At 40.3% G+C, this 22,993-nt stretch overlaps 2 protein-coding genes across 2 annotated transcripts; one reads left to right on the forward strand and one right to left on the reverse strand.

Annotated features, from left to right (window-relative positions):
- Positions 1-1,159: 1,159 nt before the first annotated feature.
- Positions 1,160-21,927, reverse strand: LOC133531897 (uncharacterized). Its single transcript, XM_061870309.1, has 6 exons — positions 21,375-21,927; positions 12,114-12,216; positions 10,961-11,067; positions 3,492-3,557; positions 2,296-2,532; positions 1,160-1,645 (listed from the first exon to the last, which is right to left on the reverse strand). Exons 2-6 carry the CDS (start codon positions 12,211-12,213, stop codon positions 1,448-1,450), a joined length of 708 nt encoding a protein of 235 aa, XP_061726293.1. The 5' UTR covers positions 12,214-12,216; positions 21,375-21,927; the 3' UTR covers positions 1,160-1,447.
- Positions 14,872-16,470, forward strand: LOC133531891 (uncharacterized). Its single transcript, XM_061870299.1, has one exon. It carries the CDS (start codon positions 15,009-15,011, stop codon positions 16,467-16,469), a length of 1,461 nt encoding a protein of 486 aa, XP_061726283.1. The 5' UTR covers positions 14,872-15,008; the 3' UTR covers position 16,470.
- Positions 21,928-22,993: the final 1,066 nt, after the last annotated feature.

The following is a 22,993-nucleotide window of genomic DNA, read 5'->3' on the forward strand; positions in this document are numbered from 1 at the left end:
TGAACCTTGTATTTAGTATGGATTGGGCATGAGTGGGGGAACTGACAGAACGGGATAGTCTTATGTATCTTTCAGCAGGCGTAGCAGAGAAAGCGGTATTATTGTTTGTCCTTGTCAGTCTCACTTGTCCTTTCTGCCTACTTCTAAAAAGTCCTAAGTAACGTATACGTTTTTTGTTGCCCGCCGTTTTTATATCCGGTAACAACGAACCAGACCAAATTAGGTAGGTGGTTTTTGGTATGTTGTCAGAATGTTAACACGTGTTTTTTAATTTTGTCCTATTGCGTATGTTCTGTCCCTCACGGGCGCACGCGGTATAGCACATCTATACGATCCTACCATCTATGGTATAACTTTGTGTGACAGGGACAATATGATAGTTATATTATTTTGAGTTGAGCTTTTAGCCACAATAGCTTCAGAATTATTAAAACTTTACTTTATAATGCGTGTTATACATCTACAAAAGCTTACATTAAACAGGTGATGAACAAATACGTACAGGCAAGGTGTTTTTATTGTTACAATTTTAACAAAAACTGAATAAAGTTACGTACCTTACTGTACATAACTTAACATAACTTTACTATAAAACGCAATAAACACTTAACAATGGATACCGATGGCGATGGCGCTCATACCGTGTCTTCATCCGCCATCCCAGCTAGGTACTTTTAGCACGTGCATAATCCGTGCAAGTGCAGTTGTCAGTGAGTGGGCAGTGTCATATCTAATGCTACGTAAACTGTCATTTCAAAGTTGTATTTTAGAATTTTCATATTATTCCCACTCAGAATAACAAGCTCTATCGATCCTAATACGAGAAAAATAGTGTCCCAAAAATTACACACAAACGTTTTTTGTCCGTTTAGTTACGGTTATAGGTTATATTGAAAACCGTAGCTATATGGACCAAAAACATTGGAAACTCTTTTTTTGTCAGTAAAACTCAGAAAAAAAATCGAGTTTCTGAGTAGAAATAATATAAAAATTCCCAATTCTAACACAAATAAATTTGGTAGGTACAACTTTATATAAAATGCAAATTAACATATTACAACTTCATAATTTATTTTTTTTGTAAAAAAGAAACTAAAAAGAACGAGCTTCCTTCCAAGATACTTTAGTACAGAAATCTTCAATGTTACATACTTATAATCAAAATTACTATAACACAACACAATCCATGCAAGTGCAGTTGACAATGAGTGTGCATAGTTCTCTGCTTGTCTGACCTATCTACTCTTTTAGTAGAAGATTCTGATGAAGCAGGAACATAAATACCATGAAAAATCACACCCAAAATGGAGAGACACTTTGTTTGAGATATTTCTGTAGAAAAATAATACATCAGAAGGACCTTCCTTTAAATTAAGTACTTGAGCATAGCTAGTCTTTTCATGGTTAGGTAGTCTTTACATTCTTAAATCAAAACTGTGATATAACCTTATTGTAAGACACACCCTACGCTCAATAAAGGCGCCGCGCTCATTCCGCCATCGCCGTCCGCCATTCCCGCTAAATATTTAGCACGTGCGCAATCCGTGCAAGCGCAGTTGTCGGTGAGTGTGCAGAGCCCTCGAGCTGTGGCGATGGCTTCCCATTTGAACTGCTCGTTGAGGTTGCCGCTCCGGCTTAGGAGGTTCTGTTGACAATTGAGTTTGGTTTTTATGGACTTCGAGATGACTTTGATTTTTCCTCGTAAAGTTATTGATGAACAATTCAAACATCAGACATTTATTCAGCAAATAGGCTACAGGGCACTTTAACATGTAAATTCTTTACGAGCAATAAAAATAATCAAAACTTACAAAATAAAATTACAAATATGAAATCAATGAAATATCAGATACTTTATTAGAGATATATTCAGTCTCTAAATGTCGCACATGTACACAAAAAAAAATTATGGTAAAAAATATAAACAACAAATACTAAAATTCTTTAGATATGTAAAAGTCTCGAGGTGTCAGAGATAAAATATAATTAAATAAAAAAGCGGCCAAGTGCGAGTCGGACTCGCCCATGGTTCCATATCATTTATGACGTATTAAAAAAAACTACTTACTAGATCTCGTTCAAACAAATTTTCGGTGGAAGTTTGCATGGTAATTGTATATCATATATTTTTTTTACATTTTTCATTCTGTTATTTTAGAAGTTACAGGGGGTGGGGGACACACACATTTTTTCACTTTGGAAGTGTCTCTCGCGCAAACTATTCAGCTTAGAAAAAAATGATATTAGGAACCTAAATTCCTCATTCTTCACTTTAAAAATCATATTAACGTTTACCTGCATAACCTCAACGTCGCTCGCCCTCCACATATCCAAATCCCTCAACTGCTGCACCTCCTTACTCCTGACATTCTTCTTCTTCTTCAGACAGTACACCGACAGGTCTTCGCTAGGTGCTATGGAGGTTTCATCAAATTGTATGGAGTTGGCATCGCAGGAGGTCGCGTCGTCGTCTATTGGGAGGGTTTCATCGTGTTCGATGGATGATTGGTTGGTTAGGTGTTGGTAGTTCATCTGTGGACAATTACGTAGATTTGTTTTAACCAATGTGTGGCGGTCGGCTTCAGCGTCAATCGTGCAAGCTGAGCGTACGTTCACGGAGTCTGCCGCGAAAATCGACAGTTCGTTATCTGCCTCTCTTTGAGATGCATGCCTATCAAATATATCAAAACTATAACGAATTGTTAAATTAGAAGCGACCTCCGGACTGTATTCTGTAAATACGACTGGAATCCCGCAGACTTATTGAATAATGAATTTATTAATTTCTGGAGGATTTGTCTTCTATACCTAGGGAATTGTTCGAAGTAAGGTCAACGTAATGAGATAAAGAATGTAAACGAATCTTTAGAGATTATATACACCGTGGGTTGGTAAAACCTGACAGATTTTAATTTGATGTTTTAGTCTCTAAATGCGGTCCAGGGATTCTTGACCGCATTTAGAGACTAAAACGTCATACAAAGTGTTCTGAAATCGGTCTTGTTTTAGAGATTATGTAAATTTTTGTAAAATTAGTTTTTGTTATAACTTAGTGAGAAACGCCTTTTTGGCTGCGACGCTGCACTATGTGACTTGGTTTAGTCATACTTACTGACAGACATTTGTTTTAAAGAAAACTCTCAATTTATATCAGTAAATAAACAAAAAGTTTTCTTATTCGTGGTTATGTTTTTTTTCGCCAATAACAAAAAAAGAATTTTTTTGGGCAAAATTCAATTTGACCAAATCTCATACAACATTTTTTGATCCTTTTGACCTGGTGCTGGTGGTTTAAATCTGTCGGGTTTTACCAGCCCACGGTGTATAATATATGTATGTGACGTGGCCAGATCATAGAATCTGATCAGTTCATGATATGGTTAGATTAAATTTGACTTTTACATGATGTCCGATCATTTCATTTCAATAAAACCTGATCCTACCAATGATCATTTTCAAGATCTGGCCACGACATACGTATCTTAACTTACCAGTGGATCATCTATAACACTGCTTTGACTAACTCGTCTGGTCGGCGTAGGCTTTTCTGAACCGATCTGAAACAACATTGATCATAACTATCATAAGATGAGATTAGATATTTTTTTTATCAAGTAGGCATATTACAATGCGCTTATGAACGTCAAATAAAGCTACACCGGCTCTAACCCTACACCTCTGACCCGAGAAGATTTACATCCCTCCTAAATTGTAGGAGAGGATATCGCAATATGGGACCGGCAAGAAACTCGACGGGATACATCTTATCAAAACATTAACTCTTATAACTAACATGCATTAAATAAAAAAATACAATTTAAATTAATATGGAATTAAAAAAAACATACATAAAATAACATACAGTAGCTAATTTCTTATAGAAATTGGATGAACTAGATTGCTAATGCAGGACGTTATCATTGCCAAATATTCCATACAGGGTGTAATGTTGAAATGGGTGAGTTTATTTATTTATTTAGACACCAAACAATCATATAAGCATATAAAAATGCAATACAAAATGTACCCCAACAAAAGGAAAATACAACAAAAAACCTGGAGATGGGTTTAGGATCGGCAACGCGCATGTAACTCCTCTGGAGTTGCAGGCCTACATAGGCTACGGAGACTGCTTACCATCAGGCGGGCCGTATGCTTGTTTGCCACTGACGTAGTATAAACCGCTGCAGGGGACCATTGAATGCGTGGACTTCTGGCCGAAGGGTGTCGTGTTTCGGAGGTTCCGGGGCAAACTGCCGAATCCGACACAAGAGCAGCCGATTCAACGGAGCCATCGTTTTGTCGCCTAAATAGTGTTTAGTTGTAATTTTATAAAATATATATGTATGTTAGTCTGTAAGGTATTTGTAATATGGGCCTTGTTGCCTGAATCAAATTAAAAAAAAAAAAAGAATCATATTTATAAATTATGTTAACTGAAATAAGTAAAATTATATCAAATACATATTTATATCAGAGTTTTGGGTAAAATACCACCACTAGTTTTAAAGATACTGATGTTGATTAATCAATCAATCAATTGTCATAATACGGTTTACATGGATCTTGATCTAAATAATAGTACATGCGTATTCAAATTAAAAGTAGGTTTTAATATTTACCAGACTAACGGCCCGATTCGAAGAATGATTAAGACACGTTTAAGATCTTGGACAGATCTTTAAAAGATCGATAACTAAACGACATGTCGTGACGTTTATTTCGATTCCGCTGTGATCCCAATAAGATCTATCTACGATATTTCTAACGTCAAAGTGACATTGGTTGCCCGAATCAAGCTGCTTCTGTCAATTATACGGCATAGAAACGATATCTAAATGAGAACTTATCGTTATCGTATCTTATTCTTCGAATCGGGCCAATAGTGTCAGCAAAGAGAATGAAAAATCAATTCTAAACTTATAATTTCAAGGATGGTTTTTGGTTGCTTAATTTAAAAGTACACGGGTTACGAATAATCGCTGGTGTGTTATGAAGTATTAATTTATTTTTCGTGACAAACTCGAAGTTTTTGGTCTTGTTTATAGGATCGATGAAAAGTAATCATCTGCATTGTAAATATTTAAAGAAAACGCTTGTACCCGTTCGTGGTACACATTCCATTTGTTCGCACTAAACGGTTTGCCTCCTCTTTTTTGTTACGGACGGCTAAAGAATGGAATGCGCTCCCGCCCTCTGTATTCCCTGATAAATATGACCTCGGTCTCTTTAAAGCAAGAGTGAATAGGCTACTACTGAATCGGTGAGCTCCATCTTAGGCCCTGTCTTCACTTTCCATCAGGTGTGACTAGAGCCAATCGCCGATCAGTTAAAAAAAAAAAAAAATAACGAACGTTCAGGCAAAGTCAAGTTCCCAAGTCATTGTTCCAAAAATATGGTTGAGGTGTCCAAAAGGGGATGTTGTTAGTTACTCGAGCGCGTCACATTAAGATATTTATGAGTGATATCTTGCTACCCCGTGGAGTCTACGTGGCGCTCCTTTTTTATATTTAAAAAATTAACAAATATCAGTGAAAGTATAGGGATCAAAGTCAAATAGCGTTCTAAAAGATGGCAGTAAATTTACTGTGGTTACAAAGTTTTCTTTGATAATCCACCTCTACTTCAAATTCTCTTTGGTAATACTTGGTCTTTTACGACATAAGTCACCCGATAAGCAATAAAAAATGCTTTCATCTTTATATCGCTGTAGCATTCATTCCTTTATAATTATTGGGTCGTGTATCGTAGTATACAGGATGGAATAAGAGATGTGAAAAAATGTAACGACATAGTATAATCTTTTTGGGTTGGTAGTAGGTATGGAGTGTGGAATTAAAAGGAGTGAAATCTCTTATGGTAGACCTGTTGCAAAAATGTCCAGCTGTCAGCTATAAATAATAGTTCCAAATCTCTCCAGAGTAGCGCTAGAGTAGCTAAGAACCTAGGCGTTATTGACGGAGTGAAGTGCGCAGTCTATGATTTGATTCTTTTTTTCAAGTATTCTAGGTATTGTAGCGCCACCTATTTAAGGTTTTTTGATAACGCTTTTTGGGACCTGAAAATTCCATTCCTTACCTCCACCTTTCATAGTAGGTAGGTATAGTTCTTGTCATCCACGATAACTCGCAGATTTGTCAAATCTAACCTTTAATTATATGCCATTACGAGTCAAGTCACGTGTCGTCGTGAATGACATGATCTATATGTACTTATTATAATTATGCACTTTGAATTTTTAATGCTCATTATGGTATTTTTCAAATAGCTTGGGTACTGTGACAGCCGTCATCTTAATACTTTTTGCGTTTTAAGGTTATAAATTGTACGAAAATGATAGCTGTCAATGTATCCAAGCTATGTGAAAAATAATAGAAATTGGTCTTTATGTGTGGTTTTTATGTACTCTTTTTATGGTCTAAAGTTTAGTAAAGCAAAGTTATTTTTTACACGAAAGTCCGTTTATTCCATCAGGTATCAGGAGGCCTACCGCGAAAATCAAAATTCGCATATTGCGGGGATCTTTCTCTTTTACTCTCACTAAGACGTAATTAGAGTGACAGAGAAAAATGCCCGCAATTGACGAACTTCGATTTTCGCGGTTATAGCCCTGAACCGTAAGGGAAATAGTGACATAAGAATAAGGTATTTTTAATTTAAGGCCCACACTGCGGCCCAGACTATACTCTGCATCTTTAGGTATTTAAATCAAAGTATAAAACAAAATCTACCCTCAAATGGATCCTTAAGTTGAGGGTAGATGAATACATTACATGATCAAATAATGTAGCTTATAGTCAGGTCGTTCAGTGACAGATCCGGGTGGTTTTGTATTTGGTTGGCTAACCAATAAATGTTATAACTACCCGAAAATGTACAAATGTGTGTGTTACCTAAAGATACAGAGTATAGGCTATGCCTGTCACGTGTAGGGAGTGCTCCCGGTACTATTTTTCTATACAAATACACTTAAATACACCGGAACCGGGAATACCCAGGTTCATACCGGGAATACATAGGTTGCCAGAGCTCATCGAGGGGGGGCGGGTTTAGGGTCGGCAACGCGCATGTGACTCCTCTGGAGTTGCAGGCGTACATAGGCTACGGAGACTGCTTACCATCAGGCGGGCCGTGTGCTTGTTTGCCACCGACGTAGTATAAAAAAAAAAACCCGGTTCTCGCCATAAAAACTCAGTACTAGGAGCATTCTCTAGTCACGTGGCAGCCGGATTCGATTTAAAAAGGAGTAGTTACAATAAAATAGCTATTTTGGCTTAGAACGCACTGTGATTAATTTCTTGAGGTTTCTGAACCACAAAAAGTGTAACGTACGGCACGCTTCATAAGCGCGAGCACTTGCAAGACTGAAACTGCAAGGAGTTAATAGCAGCATTGGATTCTAAGCCTTTCTCCGGTATCATATGAAAGGAAAGGTTCTTGAGTGGCGCCCGCGAAACTGAACGCGCGCGACTCCATATACAGCTAGCGTGACCTCAAGTGGACTGGCGCGTTAGAACGCAACTCATGCTAGTTTGACGATCTGGTTAGAATTATAGGGAGCGAATGGATGAAGGGAGCACACGAACGGTTGTTAATGCTACTGGGAAGTCCTTTGAAGAGCAGTGGACATCTTTCAACTGATACATGATGGCGACAATAATCATTAACCGCCGAGCCTAATATAAAACTATAATTGTCCATTATATTATAACTTTTTAATCGATTTTTACTTGTGTTCAGCTGACATAATTACCCTGTATAGTAACAAGCCGCCAACGGAGTTCCACGAGTGTTACTCGATGCCGCGAAGTTTCCAGAAGCTTTTAAAGTAATTGGGCAGGAACGTTTTGGTGTAAGTGCTTGGCAGTAACTTGGCAGATAGGTTATAGGCGTTCCAAAATTGATGTGCTTATTTTACAAACAAATTATACACCTAAATCTTCCTAAAGAATTACTCTATTGATAGGTGAAAACCGCATGAAAATTCGTTTAGTAGTTTTTGAGTTTATCGCGAACATACATACACACGAGACAGACGCGGCGGTGGACTTTGTTTTATAAGTTGTAGTGATAATCTCATGAGCTTAAATTAAGAAACTTTCTGAAAGACACCGGTGTTCTAATTAACTTTATTTCGGAGATAATCAATAATTTATTTTTATCTTATAAGGCCCTTTCTATGAAAATATACATTTTTTTTAACTATGCCTAAAAGTTTCCTTAAACGTACTTACTCATACCCCAGAGTTAACGGAAATCAATAAAAACACGGTGTATAATATCATTGGCGTACCTCGTACCTAAGTACCGGCGGATGTATTTTTGACACAATTGTATTGTATCTTGCTGTAGCAATAACGTACCATCACAAAAACTTTCACTTAAAACATTTTCAATCTCTGTTTTATTTCACGGAAGCCACATAAATAATAAATAACCCGATGAACTGAATATTGGAAAACACGGGAACTTCCAACATCGTTCGCAGCAAGTTTATTGGAATAGAAAAAGGAAAGTCGAGCGATTTATTAAAAAACTTGGCTTTTAAAAGGAAGAATCGAAGTATTTTCTTGTAGCTTTGATAAGCTTTTAAAGTAATACAAAGGCAATGTCACTTAATAGATTTTTCAACACACTTGCTCAAAACAACGTTTTTATTCCATCGATTTTTGGCTCATAATCCTAGATATTAAACACGCGTGCTTTTTCAGTATATTATAACACTTGGGCTTTTTCATTATATTATCCGACTCAGTTAAGAAGGTAACTGATTGCAAATAATATGCATGGAAACGGAGCCTTCTTAATTTGGTCGAGTAATACATTTTTTTAAACCAACTATTAGGTTTCTAATGTTAGTTCAAAGAGGTTTTATCCCACCAAACATATTGTATAGATTACCTAAATTATCTCGTAGATTACATTAATGAATAAACATAAAATGTTATCGATTTGATCTCCATCCGTCGAATAGAAATACAAAAATATTAGCTTTTTTACATTTTTTTAATTGGCTGTTTGTCGATTTCGTTCGCGCCTTTGCCTTGCGCGCGCATTGGAATCGTGCGTAAAAAAATAACGCGCCAACCATTTTCCGTATTTGTCATAAAATTGGAATAGTTTGGCATGTTTTTAGTTTATATATTGACGAACATGTCATTTTCAAGTATTGAAAATGAAGAACACATAAAATTGACGCTGCCAGTAATACTAATAGAGGCAAGAGCCGAGAAGGATAGGGAGCGTGCATGAACTGTAGGAGGCAGCACAGGAGCCGTCAGATTTTTGGCGCGAGGCGTAAATGTGATGTTTTTTGTTCCGATGTAGCCCACAAGATGGCAGAACCTACTATGCACAAGAAAACACTTGACGTGTAAATGTGCCTGTTTATGGTTCCGATACAGACCACAAGATGGCAGTCCCTCCAACGCGCACGGTCCCTATAGCTTTTTACCATCGAAATCGGCTGAAAAATAATTGGTGGCATATGAAACTTTTATTCAATGGAAAATCAGCAAAAACGCCCAGTCCGTCTTGGAAAACGTGTTAGTAGCTTATTCCAATGAACTGGCAAATAAGTGCCTACAAGCCCAGCACGCTTTGGTGCAATTATTCGATGTCGAAACTGTAAGCCACCATTTTGAAAATTGTAGGTACCTTTACTGTTTTGACAAAAAAATCTGATTTATAAGTTTTGTTTTTTCCTCGCAGTGTGTTGAAAAACGTCGTATGAAACGCGTGTGCAATCGTCATTACCCACATCGGCTTTCTTATTGCGCGCTCGCTTACACAATATCGCCTCGTGTGTAATGACCAACATAGCACACTTGTATCATAATGTACTATTACATTCTTATTACATCTATATTACTATTATTACATTCTTTTAATGTCCGAAACCGGACCCGGATATGTCCATAAACAACGTACAAAAGAGAGTTATGGGCATTGTGAATATCATCTCGCTTTGTGTGGTAGGGCACAGCACAGGGGATGTCATTCGCGATCTAGAGCAGAGCCCAACTGGGGAAGTAACTACACCTTACAGAAAACCGCAGCCAAATAACACTTAACCCTACTCAAAGTGTTGTGTTCCTGCCGGTGAGTTAGGCTGCCACTTGCCAGAGAGCGTGTGGAGTGTTAGGGTCGGCAACGCGCATGTCTGTCTGGGTCTCCTGTCGAAGATGCCATCTTATGGACTGCTCGAAGAACTGTGAAAATGGATCACTAGCTTTTTGTCCGGCAGATTTATACGTGCCGTAGTAGACGGTAGCTGAGGGCCTACCTACCGCGAACCAGTCACCACGTTCGACGTGTTGCCTCCCTGTCACACTTACGCACGAATTTATAAGTGCAACAGAGAGGCAACACGTCGAACGTGGTTCGCGGTAAGGCCTCTGCTCACTATCCCCGACGCTGTTTTGCTGCACATCAATGACAATGTTGTCTATAGATAATATTAATTGCTATGCGGACGACAGTACTGAGGATGCTAATTACACAGGCCGTGCCAACATCCCTCGTTCCCGTTCACAAAACCCCTGCTACATTCTGTAATTTGAATTTCTGGAAATAAAGTTTTATTTTTATGTATAAATCTCGTGTGGATGGGATCGAGTAGCGTCTCTATCATATGTTTTGTCGTGCGACTATCTTGCGATTGTCTTGCGCCTATTGTTGGATAGTCGTGAAACTGTTGTGAAAATACAATAAACTCACGTCTTCGTCGTCGCTGTCGAGCTGCAACACTGATATGTCTGGTGAGTAGAAATATGCATCTGAACTCGCACTCTAACCTTTACTCGTCGATCTAGTGGTGTCTGTGACTATTGTGCGACCGTCCCGACTAACGTGCGATTGTAGAGCGACTATTGTACGATTATCGTGTGACTGTCGTGCGACTAACGTGCGACTATCGTGCGATTATCGTACAATGTTGTGAAAACTATAATAAACTCACGTCTTCATCGTCGCTGTCGAGCTGCAAAACCGATATGTCTGGTGAGTAGAAATCTGCATCTGCACTCTGCCCTTTACTCGTCGATGGTATTGGGGAGCCGGGCGTCGCTGTTGAAAAACGATTACGATTACAAGAAGGAAAAAACATTGAGCCCCCTCGGCTGTTTCTTTTTATAATATTTTGTTTCACTTGTAAATAGCTTCCTTTTTGAAGGTCTGAAGCCAGAGATACACTAGAGGACAAATGTCGTATCGTGGGACATTTGTCTCCTAATTTATACCTGACTTTAGGGCTCCTCTACACGATGGCCCAGCTTAGGCCAGTCTAAGGGACGTAGCTATGCGGTGGAATGAGATAGCAATATCAGTTGCTCCCTCTAACGCATAAATGCGTCCCTTGGACTGGCCTACGCTGGGCCATCGTGTAGAGGAGCCATTTGGGGCTTTTGGCAAACAACATTTTTTTATTGCCCTGATTCACGATTTCTTCAACCGATCTATCATATTAGTACACATAGGTACATAGATTATATAATAGTTCTCACGAACAGATACGTATCTCTATAAGAAAACGCAAATACCGCGTGCGACAACCAACTGGCTGGCTTTTGCACCTCATATGGTGAGAGAATTTTAGGCATACTCTTAAATCCGAGCGCACGCGGAGAGTCCCACAGGCCTGGCAATACACGTAGGGTCATTTTTGAGGCAAACTTCTATATTCTAATTCGTTGTATCTAGTTCGGACCTGGTGCTGTTCTGCAGCAGGTTCTGTATGGCAGGCTGCTCCTGTTGATAAGGACTCCTGGTTATAATCAGTTAACTAGCGCCATCAAGCAACCGACACGAGTTTATACTGATGTCTGTAGTGTTTGTACCTAGTTCGGAGCTGGTGCTGTGCAGCAGGTTCTCCATGGAAGGCTGTTCCAGCTGATCCCGTCTCCTGGTTTTGATCAGTTAATTAGCGTCATCTAGCAACCGACACGAGTTTATTCTAATGTATGTAGTGTTTGTACCTAGGTCGGAGCTGGTGCTGTGCAGCAGGTTCTCCGTGGAAGGCTGTTCCAGCTGATCCCGTCTCCTGGTTTTGATCGGCTAATTAGCGCCATCTAGCAACCGACACGAGTTTATTCTAATGTATGTAGTGTTTGTACCTAGGTCGGAGCTGGTGCTGTGCAGCAGGTTCTCCGTAGAAGGCTGCTCCTGTTGATCCCGACTCCTCGTTTTGAACAGTCCAAACTTAACTGGCGCCATCACCTAGCAATCATAGACACGGTTACTTTGATATTTTAGTATACAATCGCTATTGTATCGGAAAAGGTGTTCACAAAAAGCTGTACTAAGCCCCTATTATAAATGTACATGTTCAGATATTTTTGAGCGCATTGGCCGCTTCGATATATCGGTTCTTAGGCGGCGTGCGGCGCGGAAAGCGGCCGCCGCTGTCGTCCAAAACAAATTAATTCAATTCTACACCGTGTTTTTTTTATTTCAGTTAATTTCAAGGGTGCACCCCTGAGCTTAAATTATGTAACTTTCTCAAAGACTTTCTAATTAACTAAATTTCGGAGATAATCAATAATTAATATTTATCTTATAAGGCCCTTAAGAGCGTGTACACTTACCTTAGGGCCTGTTTACATATTGATTAGTGTTTAGTACGAGTTCATACATTTATTGCTAGTAAACGTAAGTACTATCTCGAACGATCGATGTGCGAAATGACATTGATATGTCACAATTTTCAATTGTTTAGTTGAGTTAAAATGCCTGTGTTACAACAACGTTAAAAAAAACGAAACAAAAAAAAAAGCATTTTTGTTTTATTAATTATGCCATTAAGTTTCCTTAAACGTACTTACCATTACCAATACCCCGAAGTTAACGGAATTCAATAAAAATACGGTGTATATATTTTGATCGTGCCGCGCGAACCACCGCTCGCATCGCCGGCTCCGAGCGGCACGATCAAAATGTATAGACTTGAATGAATCTGTTTTGGACGACGGTCGCTGCCGCTTGCCGCGCCGCCGCCGTCCGCGGCCCTGTTCACTGCGACGCGCGCCGCATGCGATCAATCCGCAGCATTATGCACATGAAGGGTCCTTATGCTTCATGGGCATAATAACCTTTCCATCAGAAAAATGTCCTTATATAGGAGGTAAGGAATGAAATCTCCATGTACCAAAAAGTGTCATCAAAAAACCTTAAATAGGTGGCGCTACCATAAAGCGCAAAAACAGAGGGTTGCACTCCGGGAGTGCCGGCAGAAGTGAAAACTTGAATATTAACGTTGTGCATTTTTGATATTTTGGAATGGTTAGGGAATAATTTTGGAAAAAAATATTTTGCACGAATTGTTTTAATTATTAGTATAAAAGTACTGTCATTTATTTGGTAAAATACAATATTCATTGCAAGCGCCCTGCGCCGCCTAAAACAGCAGGCATACATTTTCGCCGCGCAGTAGAAAGAGAGGGGGATACTTCCTCTCCTACGCCGCGCCGCCGGTCTACTGGCTTCAATGACATTATAACAGTTTTTCGATCAATTCACGTGTCCGTCTTACGAATTTTCAATCTGACGAATCTGTCGGTCACGTGACCTGTCGCGAGTTTAACTCCCCGTCACAAAAAGTGCACAGCGCCGCTAAAGAAGTTTTCACTTCAATATGTTATGGGTTTGGTTTTGATACGACTTTCTCGATCATCTTGCTGATCTTATCCACGACTTGCACTTCATTTCTGCACCAATCAGAGTGAGCGGTCTTCAAGGTAATATCAAAATACGATCTAATTCGTAATTCATTGTTACATCAGAATCGGCCTCAAGGTACAGACGTTCGACGTGTTGCCTCCGTGTCACACTGACGTACGAATTTACAAGTGGGAAAGTAATAAATAATAAATGGAATGAATTTGTTTTATTCGTAGGGTTACACAGCTAAAAACAAATTACGTATTTACTACTATTTGACGGTTGAATGCTAAAACCTTGTATCACAATTTGACGTTTAAAAACAAAATCTATCTAACTTTATCCACTTCAATAACAGCCTTAACAATATCGCAATCAAAATTTTTAATAAATTAAGTACCGACATAAAACAATGCAGTAATCTAAAAACCTTTGACATAAAAGTAAGAGATTATTTTATAAATAGACCATTCTACACTATTGACGAATATTTTGCCAACGCACTTGATTAAATTGTTTTATGGATACATTGTAAGGTTCACTTTTTATTATAATAATATTTGACATTCATATACCACAAGATTGACTCGGGTGTCTTGGCTGAAGGTCTATGCTGGGTGACGTTTGGGCTACCTCCCAGGAGGTGACCCTTATGACGCCCAGCATTGGAACTTCTACCGAGAAAACACGCTGTCTCCAAAGCGACCGAGCGGGTGGGCAGGTTGCGGATAGCCCCTTAGTCCTAATAAGGACCCGGACAATGGAGGTTGAACCCGAGCAAATCCCAACTCGTGGTACAACTCCTCATGAACCATTCCCAAATCCTTAAAAATGGGTCTTAGCAAGGCACTCTTTAAGCCGCCGCCTCGCGTGGACACACTTCCGACGCATCGACCGGGGAACCAGACGTTACTCTCCTAAAATCCGGTAAGAGACTTGTTCTCAGACCGGATAAAGGGAGACAACGTCAAGGGGCCAAGGTCGATGCAGCGGAAAGGTGTCCTGCACGGGGAGGCTCGGAGATTGAGGGCCATGAAAACGACCCATTTATCCCTTCCTATAAACCTCCAATTTACCCATAAAACCTTACCCAGACCAACCCTCCTGACTCCCCTTCCCATCTTAATCCACTTATCCACATCCCCCCTTCCTGGAGGAGACAACCTCGACCCCAAAAACCCTAATCCAAGGTGTAACTGATCGTGCCGATGGATGCATGGCTGAGAGGGAGCTCAGTCGCGAACGATAGGCCTCGGGTACCGGGCGAAACCCGTTGTATATAGCCTTGTCTACGCAAGCGGGGCTCTGCGTAGTACTGACCCTTTATATCCCTAGCTACTCGTGGGAACCATATGAATAGCAATAAATCAAAAAAATATATAACTAAAAACCAACAGAAACAAACGACCTCCTTAGATGAGACGGCACATGCTGAAGCACTAAGGGGGGCGAAACAAACAGAGAGCGGGAAGGCTAAGGAAGAGCCATCGAAGCTGGAGAGGCCGCTGAAAGCCGGGGTACCTATCGGAACCCCAGCCCAGGTGACTAAGCCAGAGACGATGGAGCTTTCAACAGCTGGACCCTCGACTGAAAAAACGATGGCGGCTGAGAGTGGGACGACACCTGTTGAACCCTCAAAGCAGGTCATAGATCCCGGCTGGGAGATCAGGTGCAAACCAAGAGGGAAGCCTGCCCAGACCGAAGAAGACGCACCTATGCGGAAAAAACTTTCGCAGAGGAAGAGGCAGCGGCTCCAAAAGCGAAGAGAAGCAGAAAGCCGCTCCTCTGGAAACAAACAGGAGGTTGACGCCCCGGAGGGACAGGGCGAGAGAGCGACGACCCCTGCGGAACAAACCCAGGCAAAGAAGAAACCAGAAGGGAAAGCCAAGAGGGCACGCCTGGATGAAACCATATCCCCCAGAGGCGACCACAAAAAACAGCGGACAGACGCCACCTCGGGGAACAAAGAACTACCCTCCTCCTATGCGGCGGCAGCAGCGGCAGATCTGACGGTGGCGATTACTAATAACCGCACGGGCAGACTGACGCAGCAAGATGCAGCAGAGGTGGAGAAGAAGATCGGGGACGCTATCTTCCAAGCAGCCATCGAAACCGATCTGGACACCGCAGCGGAGGCCCCAGCGTTCTCAGGTAGACCCAGTTTTGTGGATGGGTACCTGAAGCTGTGGTGCCAGGACGCGAACACCAAGGCGTGGCTGATGAAGTGGCTGGAGTCGGCCACCCTTCAGAACGGAGACCAGCTCGTTGGAAAGAGGGAGGACGAGATGGTCCGGAACACTAGGTGCGGTATCCTGATCCCGTCCCTGGAAGACAACCTCACCAAAATAGGCAGGGTCCTCAACTTCCAGAACCCGTGGGCCATGGTGAGGAAGTGGACTCTCCACCAGGCGATCCCCCTGAAGAAAAGGACCTGTACCCTACTCCTGGTGGGAATACCTGAAGACGTTGTTCCTACTGTGATGGAAAAGGGAAGAAGACTGAACTACCTATGTGGGACAGTCTACATCCGTTTCCAGCACGGCGGAGGACGCTTCAGAGATTCTCCACCGGAGAAAACCGCAACAGAGGCGAACACTGACGGAGGGGAGAACAAATCTGCAGAGGACGCGCCTGAAAAGAATACCCCCTCTGCCATGGACACCGACTGCGCGGAACCACACACCTCAGACATCGAGGAAGGCATTTTGCTGGACTCTGAGGACGAGGATGGCTTACCAAAGGGGATCAGTCTCCTGGACCTAAAGGGAAGGGCGGCGGAAGGGATATCCCCGGATGGCGCCTTCCCACTGTAAGGTCCTCCAGGTTAACCTCCAGCACAGCGAATCTGCAACGGCTCAACTTCGAAGATGGCTGGAGGTTAACCCAACATCCATAGCCCTGATTCAAGAGCCGTGGATCAGGAACACACGCATAAACGGCCTTGGTAATACCGGAGGTAATTTATTTTACAATACACATTTCAAACCAAGATCTTGCATATACATATCTCGTAACATAATGGCACAACCACTAACTCAATTCTGTTCCAGAGACGTGTGTGCCATAAAACTCCTCAGAACACAAAACTCAAGTCTACCGGAGATAGTCCTGGCGTCCACCTACATGGCGGCGGAGGACGAACCACCTCCAGTGGAGATGAACAACCTCATACGCTACTGCGAACGAGAAAGGCTCGAGCTGGTCATATCTGCAGACTGCAACGGCCATCACAACCTATGGGGAATGGAAACCAACAACAAAAGAGGTAACGATATTGTTGAATACCTTATGTCAACTAACCTAGATATATTAAACACAGGATCTAAACCAACTTTTGTCACTCGTAGGTGTAATACTATAATTGACATTACTCTAAGCACAGGACTGGCAGCTCAACACATATCCAACTGGCACGTGTCGGACGAGCTATCCTGCTCCGACCACAGATGGATTCGGTATGACCTGACAGCTGACATCCAAACATCCACACCTAGAAGAAACCCGAGACGCACGGACATAGCGGCGTACAAGGAACTTCTGGAAGGTAAACTACACAATAACACACACACTGACAGACCTAGCAATACGAAGGAATTGGAGGAACAGGTAAACTTACTTATTAAAAACATAACTGAAAGCTATGAAAACACATGTCCGCTATCGACTCCATCGGCTAGAGGAAAAGGTAGTAACAATAACAACAACAGCTGGTGGGGACCGGAGTTGGAACGAATGAGAACAAGAATGAGAAGGTTACTTAACAGAGCAATGAACACAAGAGCTGAAGAGGACTGGGACAGGTACAAAACAGCTAAAACAGACTACAAGAAAAGACTAAGATACAGAAAATCAGCCACATGGCGAAACTTCTGCGACAACATATCCACAGTAACCCAAGCAAACAGAACAAGGAAAATCCTTGCAGACCAACCAAGACAACTACTGGGCACCCTGAGGAGACAAGATAATAGTACCACCAGTAGCCCAGCTGAGACAGAAAGGCTGCTGGTGGAGACCCATTTCCCAGGATGCAAAGTAGTAAATGAGCAAGACCCAGAACAGGATACAATGAACTATAATCCAACGGAAAGCGAATGGAGAATAGCAGAATGTATAACAGAACATAACAAAACGACCTGGGCAGTAAATAGTTTTGATAACTTCAAATCGCCGGGAACAGACGGAATTTACCCAGCCCTACTAAAATGGGGTGGACATACATTAATCAAACATCTATCCAATCTACTGTGCAGCTGTATAGCCTTTAGATATATACCACATAAATGGAGGGAAGTGAAAGTGATTTTCCTCCCAAAGCCAGGCAAAACCGATTACTCGGATCCCAAGTCTTTCAGACCAATCAGCCTTACATCCTTCATGCTAAAAACACTAGAAAGACTATGTGACAGAGAACTGAAGGACACGGCCCTAAAAAACATAGAAATCCATCCAAACCAACACGCCTACAGTCAAGGGAAATCAACTGACTCAGCTCTCCATGCTGTAGTAAGCAACATAGAGAATGCGCTAGCAAGGAAGAACTCATGCCTAGGCACCTTCATCGACATAGAAGGAGCCTTTGACAAGACAAACTTTAGCAGCATTCAGCAAGCATTACAAAGACATGGAACCAATCCACTCGTAACCGAATGGATAATGAATATGTTAAGACAGAGAATAATAAGACTATCCGAAAACCAAACTCATCAAGCACTAGTCATGAGAGGATGCCCCCAGGGAGGAGTACTCTCACCACTGCTTTGGAACCTGGTGGTGAACGAATTGATAACAAAATTAAACAACAAACACTTTATGACTATAGGGTACGCAGATGACTTAGTAATACTAATCAGCGGCCTAGTAATAAACACACTGTGCGATCTCACACAGACAGCACTGAAAATAGTAGAGAAATGGTGCAAGGAGAATGACCTATCGGTAAACCCAAAAAAGACCGACACAATTCTCTTCACACACAAACGAAAACTGGGTACATACGAACTGCCAACCCTTTTTGGCACAAGATTGACACTTTCAAAGGATGTAAAATACCTAGGCATAATCCTGGATGATAGACTGAACTGGAACAAACACCTGGACAATAAACTAAACAAAGCAACAGTAGCCTTTTGGCAATGCCGGAGGATGGTGGGCAAGAGATGGGGACTTGCTCCTCACATCATACTGTGGCTATACAAAATGGTAATAATGCCAATGATCAGCTACGGCGCGGTCGTATGGTGGCCCCGCACCCAGTTAACCACGGTAATAGACAAACTAAACAAAACACAAAGACTAGCATGTGTGGCTGCGACGGGCTGTATGCGAACTACTCCGACTGCGGCGCTAGAAATAATGCTAGGACTCCTACCATTACACATATACATACAAAAAGAAGCGGCTGCCACGGCTCTTCGGTTGAAAAAGCTAAACCTATGGACATCCTTCAGCTCATCGCACAAGAAGATCTATGAAAATATGATCTCAAAACTACCCATGCTGGAGGCGCCCATCGACAAAACACCAAAAACTATGATCTTCTGGAAAGAATACGCCATATCATTAACAGAAGATCCTAAAGAAGGACTAGACCAAACCAACCTAAGAATATTCACAGATGGCTCAAAAACATTTGAAGGGACAGGATGTGGTGTCTTCTCGGAGGACCTGAATATACACATCTCAAAACCCCTGGGAGAACATAACACGGTATTCCAAGCTGAATGTGTGGGAATAATAGAAGCTTGCAATGCTATAACAAGACGACAAGTGAAACACGAAAATATACTAATACTATCAGACAGTAAATCAGTACTACAAGCGCTATGCAGCGACAAACTTAATTCAGAACTCATACTCGAATGTCATCGAAGCCTCACGGAAGTGAGCAAAGAAGGCAACAAAGTAACAATTCAATGGATAAAGGGGCATAGTGGATCAAGAGGAAACGATGCAGCGGACGAACTGGCCAGGAGAGGCTCAGAAACGCCGGCATATGGACCCGAGCCCATCATACCCCTACCAACATCCTATATACACAACCAGCTAGACCTACATCACAGACAACTGCACAATAAATACTGGAAGGAAATGGACACATGCAGGCAGACCAAGGATTTTCTACCGGAACTGAACCTCAAACTCACCAAAATACTACTGAAAACACCTAGACATCAACTACGTAAAATAGTAGGATTAATTACGGGACATAACACACTTAACAAACACCTACACAATATGGGAAAAACAGACAGCCCCATGTGCAGAGCGTGCATGGAAGAAGAAGAAACAACAAAACATATTCTCCTAGACTGCAAACAGGTAGAAGTATACAGGAACAAATACCTAGGGACTCCGTGCACACTAGGAGAGGCATTTAGCAACCTGAAAACTTTCCTAGGCTTCGTGGAGGAGCTGGGGTGGTTAGAGTAGCGCTACCTCGTTTCACGCAAAATAGGCACAATGGTTGTCGATTTGCGGAAAATGCCCAGAAGCACTAACTAACTAACTAACCACAAGATTGATGTAATATATTGTAAATAATTGTATATACCCGTATAACTGTATTTGCATGTACATGTACTTATCGCAAATAAAATAATCTGAATCTGAAAAGGATGTTGCCTTACAGGACTAGGTGTGTAAGGGCTGATTTAGACGACACGCGGACTTGCATGCGGGTTTAGTTACATTGCGGACTATTGAGGTTACAACCAATTCAGCTGACCGAGCAAATACCGCAATGTAATGAAACTCGAGTTCTCGCACCGTCTAAATGAGCCCTAAGGCTGTATTAAATTCCTTTAGATATCATCTTCACTCATCGCACCGGATACGTAATATTTCATTGCAAGTTTGAGAAAAAGTTATATGCATGTCAAGTTTCGTGCTTTCTGCCGGATGAGACCATACCTCTATACTAAATCGAGCTAAGAAGTCGCACTAATCCTAGTTTTATGACTTGAACGAATTTAACAGTACATAGGTATGGTGGTACTTTACCGCCCTAGTGCGGTAACTAGCACTATACGTGCGTATTTCGAAAATTTAAAGGGCCATATGTACTAAAACGTTGTACAATACACGTGCGAAAAGGTAATTTGCAACTCGTGTTGATTTAAAATACTTCCTCCGGTCGTGTTTTAATGTATCGCCACTCGCTGGGAATTTCCAACTTTTCGCACTTGTATCGTAATGTACTAATTCAGGAGCCTTCAGCAATTGGTTGAAGATTTTTTTTATATCAGTCGTTGCATAATATTAGTATGCTCGAGGGGGTTACATTGTTTTATTGTGGGTAATTACGGAAAAATCAAATTATTTAAATTATAAAAAACAGTTCTTTCGAATATCTAGCCATTAATTAAAAAAAAAACAGCATACTTTTCTTATTATAGCGAATTAACTGTAACTTGGTTTATATTTTGGTCATAAATGTCATAATGTATTTAATTAATAAGTTCTTTGCTTTAAAATATAACAAAACGTAAAAACGTGTGTTTCTATTATTGTAATGTTCTTAAACATAAACGTAAATAAAAAAATAAATGGTTCATTTATTTCTTTGTAATAATATAATAATACCTATCATGCATTTGCATACCTATATTAGGCGCCTAAACTATTTATTATTATTATGTATAATACATTAACATACACTTACTAATATTAAAAAAAAAACATTTTGTTAAACTGCATTTGTAACCCTAAATACTCACTTTTAATTATAATAAAAAATAAATTAAAAAAGAACACAATTTCACTACACTACACTTTATTTATTTTTTCTACACCACACACTAATACACATCAAAAAGGTTAAAATACGGGTATACGTCAAAATTCTAGAAAGTTCAGGTCAAAAATATAGCACGAATAGATAAACTGGAGTAAAAAATAGTGGTTTTTTGTGAAAAAGGGTAAAATTGAATATTTTATTGGTAAAAATATGCGAGCTCACTCGCCACATGAAAAATACTGCGAGGTTGTACTGAGGTTGTTTATGGGAGGGACGCACTACGTAGTATTTTGGAACAGGTATCTAGGATAGAGTATTTTTCATGGATATTTTTCACTGTTTATTTCTGAAAACTGGAGCTTACAAAGAAAACAAATACAAAACAGCGATAAATCCATTGTCAATTATAGGAAAGAATTGTAATTTTTTAGAAGAAATAAGTGTTTTCCTTAATTGGTTTGATTTCTCGAAAAACAAATTTTCATGTTCTTATTAGGTAAGTACCTATTTTTTTTTTAATTATGTACATACAAAACTACACGTTTTTAAAGTATGCCTTAATATAGAAAAAAAATATTCGCACCTTTTTCTACTGAGAAACTTGTTTGGTCGGCTATATTTAGATAGGTACTAAGCACGTACTAAGCAAAGATACATTTTTATCAAAATTGGCGGCGTATTCAAGTACCTATATAAAATAAAATGTAAATATTTTATATTTCTAAATAGCAAGTACGGCTCTAGCTTTACTAATAATAATTTACTATATTACTGTAGGTATTATTTTTGCATTTCTTCTATGATTGTTTTATAGGTCGTGTATCGTTCCCGTTTAAGTGAAATAATCCACCCTTCTTTTAAAATCAGGCTTAAAATTTCTAAAATATATTTTTAACTTCCACGCAATTACTCTAGTTTTAATTCACTGTTATATTAACTAAGTGTAAATACTTGCATCAATGTTTGACCCATAAAACACCTTCCGATTTTATGGCTGCGCGCGCATCGTGTTTATAATCCACTTTGCAGCGCTACAACGTATTTAGGGTAACGGGATAATTTGGAACTAATCATTTCGCGTGACTCTTATGTATATGATCTTATTGTCTAAATTCCATAAATCAAGTTGATTCGTGAAATGCTTTTGTATACAATACTGTAAGATAGTAGCGCCAGTGTCAAATGCAAATGTATGTTTGTTTTGCTATAGATTCGATCAAATCGAACTCTAGACTTGACTGTATTCAGAATTAGGATTTATTTCTAAGGCATTAGGGTACTATATATAGGGTTATCGTTGGGATACTGTTTGATTCGTGGTTATCGATAGTCCTAAGTCACAAGGTCACATGTCACTATGAAATTTGTATGGGAGTTGGGAATACATACTTCGCTCCGCGAATATTAAGCTATGTGCGTAGTGGTGGAAACGAACGAACCGCATGGAAGAAATATAAATCTTCATGGGACGAAATCTTAGAGATGGAACGGTAGCGGCCGGAAATATTCGGCCACTATTCTGTTCGGCCGAATACCGAATAATACGTTAACACGTAGATAACGGTAAACGAGAGCACAGATCATATAATACTAGTACAG

This window comes from Cydia pomonella, chromosome 26 (assembly GCF_033807575.1).
Source record: "Cydia pomonella isolate Wapato2018A chromosome 26, ilCydPomo1, whole genome shotgun sequence".
Lineage (NCBI taxonomy): Eukaryota > Metazoa > Arthropoda > Insecta > Lepidoptera > Tortricidae > Cydia > Cydia pomonella.

Excerpts from the sequence above, each read along its gene's own strand:
- LOC133531897 (XM_061870309.1), bottom strand. The coding sequence starts at position 12,213 with ATGGCGCCAGTTAAGTTTGGACTGTTCAAAACGAGGAGTCGGGATCAA. Across the intron at positions 11,068-12,113 it reads CAGCACCAGCTCCGACCTAG|CGACGCCCGGCTCCCCAATA; the intron begins GTACAAACACTA and ends GTTTTTCAACAG. Across the intron at positions 1,646-2,295 it reads GCGACGTTGAGGTTATGCAG|AACCTCCTAAGCCGGAGCGG; the intron begins GTAAACGTTAAT and ends AATTGTCAACAG.
- LOC133531891 (XM_061870299.1), top strand. The coding sequence starts at position 15,009 with ATGAATAGCAATAAATCAAAAAAATATATAACTAAAAACCAACAGAAA.